This window comes from Abrus precatorius, unplaced genomic scaffold (assembly GCF_003935025.1).
Source record: "Abrus precatorius isolate BTA unplaced genomic scaffold, Abrus_2018 Scaffold8, whole genome shotgun sequence".
In the NCBI taxonomy this organism is placed as follows: domain Eukaryota; kingdom Viridiplantae; phylum Streptophyta; class Magnoliopsida; order Fabales; family Fabaceae; genus Abrus; species Abrus precatorius.
In genome coordinates, this window is record NW_020874428.1 from 20,228,236 (window position 1) to 20,231,743 (window position 3,508).

The 3,508-nt window shown below is 35.9% G+C and overlaps 1 protein-coding gene across 2 annotated transcripts; it reads left to right on the forward strand.

Moving 5' to 3' along the window:
* The first annotated feature begins 320 nt into the window (after positions 1-320).
* LOC113848133 (heavy metal-associated isoprenylated plant protein 9-like) lies at positions 321-2,798 on the forward strand. 2 transcript variants are annotated; one of them, XM_027477522.1, is made up of 5 exons: positions 321-638; positions 751-946; positions 1,044-1,216; positions 1,324-1,414; positions 2,321-2,798. In XM_027477522.1, exons 1-5 carry the CDS (start codon positions 618-620, stop codon positions 2,794-2,796), a joined length of 957 nt encoding a protein of 318 aa, XP_027333323.1. In that variant the 5' UTR covers positions 321-617; the 3' UTR covers positions 2,797-2,798. The 2 variants fall into 2 exon arrangements, with proteins under 2 accessions (XP_027333323.1, XP_027333324.1); XM_027477523.1 differs by having other exon boundaries at positions 618-638; positions 763-946.
* Positions 2,799-3,508: the final 710 nt, after the last annotated feature.

Consider the following 3,508-nt stretch of genomic DNA (forward strand, 5'->3'; position numbering starts at 1 on the left):
TATTGTAATTTGCTTAGTAAAGTAGAAATTAATTTTATAATTACATGTGCAGAAAAGAATAGCTAAATGTAAAAGTAATAATCAGATTCACTATAGGTGCTGAACACTATAGATCCACACCTAGGTAGGCTTCCAGGTTGTCCTAATGAGGTCCTACACTTACACATATGCCATGCATGTCTGACAGAATGACACTTCACCACCTTGTCATGAAAAATCTACCAGTCGGTGGACAATGGAAGTATTATAATTTTTCAGAGTACCCTCTCTCTCCCCCCCCCCCCCCCCCCCCCCCTCCTCCTCCTCTTGATCTCTATAAATCTGCCTGCTCCACTGATTTACCCCCTTCAACCTTCACCCTTGAAGATTGAAAAGAAATATTAAACTAAGAGGTTCCTTTTGCAGTTAGTGGCACTGCATGTGATAAGGAATCACTCAGTTTAACTTTATATGCCAATCACTCACCGGCCATCCATCATACTCCTACTCCGTCCTTCCCTATAATATCACTCACTTCCTTTTACTAGTTAAACCCTCTCCATCTCTTGCATGTCCAAGAACCTTTTTTCCAAAATCAGAATACTACTTTGATATTCCAGTCTTCATTCATAGGGAAGATGGGAGAGCAAGTACAACAGGTGACATAACTCTTCTGTTGGCATCATGGTTTTTTAGTGATGATTTTTCTTATAACTGGGCTGTATTAGTTCTTTTACTTATTAGATGTGCTTATTCTTTTGTGTTGAGTAGGAACAACCCAAGGCTGAAACCAAGCCTGAGGAGAAGAAAGAACAGCTTGAGGAAACGAAAGAAGAAAAACAAGAGGAAAAGCCAGCAGAGGAGAAGAAGGAAGAGACTAAACCACCTTCCCCATGTGTGCTATTTGTGGACTTGCATTGTGTGGGATGTGCCAAGAAAATTCAGAGATATATCATGAAAATGAGAGGTTCAATTCACATCTGTTATATGGTCCCTTTCCTTTTTTTTTCCAAATGTCATGCATGCATGTGGACTTATTTTCTTTTGTTTTTATCTTCTAACAGGTGTTGAGGGAGTGGTAATTGACATGACAAAAAATGAAGTGACCATAAAGGGTATAGTTGAGCCTCAAGCGATCTGCAACATAATTACCAAGAAAGCAAAGAGAAGAGCCAATGTTATATCTCCATTGCCTGCAGCAGAAGGAGAACCTATACCAGAAGTTGTCAATTCTCAGGTATCATAATAATTTTCTTCTTTTCTAGTTGAGACCAAACTAAACAAAGGAAATGCTAATTTACATATAAACAGTTGATCAACAAAGGGCAATTGTTGGTGTTCCAGGTCAGTGGACCAGTTACTGTGGAACTTAATGTAAATATGCACTGTGAGGCCTGTGCTGAGCAACTCAAGAGGAAGATACTACAAATGAGAGGTACAATTTTTCTCTTGATTTCAGTATATGATGGCTACATTGTTAGTTGTAATTTAGAAAGGACAGGTTAAAAAAAGGGAAAGAAGTAGACAGCTGCTTTTGTAATGATTAAATTTTGTGGTGCCAAATGCAGTTTTTTGACTGTGACAAATCAACTTCATATACCACTTTACAACAAAATAATATAAAGGATCTCATAAAGGATGAATCATCACTCCGGAATTTGAGCATGTCCATCCTTTCATGCATTGTATCCATCAGATTGCCTAGTCAGCACTTTAGCTGAACCCTCTTAATGTGGCGTTCTTTTGTGCAAATTGGTCAGTGATTATGTGAGACATGGGCCCCATGTCCATGCCCTGCAAGAGATTGCACCTCAAAAAGTGAAAGAAATTGTGGGGGAAGGGATGAAGAGATTCCATAAAGATGACCAAAATTTGACAATTAAAAGTGATGAAACAAACTTTAACTCTTACACAAATACAATTAAGAAAGAAACATAGATTTAAAATTCATTCATGCCATTCACCAAACAAAGTTTCTTTTTTAACACTTTCTAATTTCTTGATTCATGCCTCAAAAATCAAATCGCAGCCATTTAAAGGTGAAGTTCCATGAAACTTAATTTTAAGTAATTGAAAATATTTTAACAAAGTGTATTTAATTTTTATTTTTTTTATGATATGTATGTAGTATAAAATTGAAAATAAAACTATAAAAGAAAACTTAAAAAGAACTTTTATAAAAGTTAATTAGAGAATATTTTCCTTTTAAGGAACAAAATAAAAGTTCAGCAAAAAGATACCTTAGTCTCGTCTTTTTGCCTTCGAGGCGTAACCTAAAAAGGACTTAACTAAGGCAATATTTATTTGTAATTAATGTCTTAACTTCTGTTCATCAATGTAGGTGTTCAAACAGCATTGACAGAGTTTAGCACAGGGAAGGTTCTTGTGACAGGAACTATGGATGCAAACAAGCTAGTGGATTATGTCTATAGACGCACCAAAAAGCAAGCCAAGATAGTTCCTCAGCCAGAACCTGAACCAGAAAAGAAAGAAGAGAATAAAGAAGCTGAGAAACCTGCAGAAGAAGAGGCTAAACCTGAAGAGAAGAAAGAAGAGGAAAAGCCACCAGAAGAACCAAAGAAAGAAGAGGGTGGTGAAGGTGCTGACAAGAAGAATGAGAACAAAGAAGAAAAGGGTGGTGAAGAAAGCAAAGAAGAAGCCAAAAAAGAGGAGAATGTGGTAATGGCTAACATTGATGACGAAGGCATGAAGAGGATGATGTACTATTACCACTACCCTCCACTCTATGTTATTGAACGTCTACCACCTCCTCAACTCTTCAGTGATGAAAATCCTAATGCATGCTGCATTACATGAATCATCACATGAATAAGAAAGGAAGAGAGAGAGAAGAAGAAGAAGAAGAAGAAGAAACGATTCAAAGTTGTTTGTAAGTACCACCAATATGGGAATTTTTTTAAGTTGGGTTGGTGGAATGGAAGGTATCAAATGGAATGGAATCACATGATGATAATAATTAAGTTGATTAATAATATATCGTTCTGTCTTTTTATGTATGTACGATATATTATTACACTAGTCACAGATCAATGTTGTACAAATGCTTGTGAAATATGAGTATGCTCAAGTTTTTTTTTTGCTTTTCTTCTCGTTTGGTTCACTAACTTGATGTTTTTGTTTTTTAAGCGGGTTAACCGATTTGATGTTAATCAAGTTTTTACTTTGGTGATTGACACATGATTATGAAAATGAGATTAGATGACATGGGATAGCAGACAAAACTATGAATGAACGGGAAAAATTTCCTGCCTGAGCCACGTGCAAAAGCCCCACATTGTTTTGGCCGAATCCAAAGTATCATCAACTTCATCTCTCTTTTTTGTAATGAAAAGTTTAAGGTAAGGGAATGATATTTAAGTTCAAAGTGGACAAATTTTTGGGACTTAAAAAGTATTTTTAAAAATGTAAAATTTACTATATTTCAATTTCATAGGGATAAAATGGAATTCAAATGTCACCTGTCGTATGCTACATCTTATTTCAGAGCTCATATAGATGTCCATGCGCA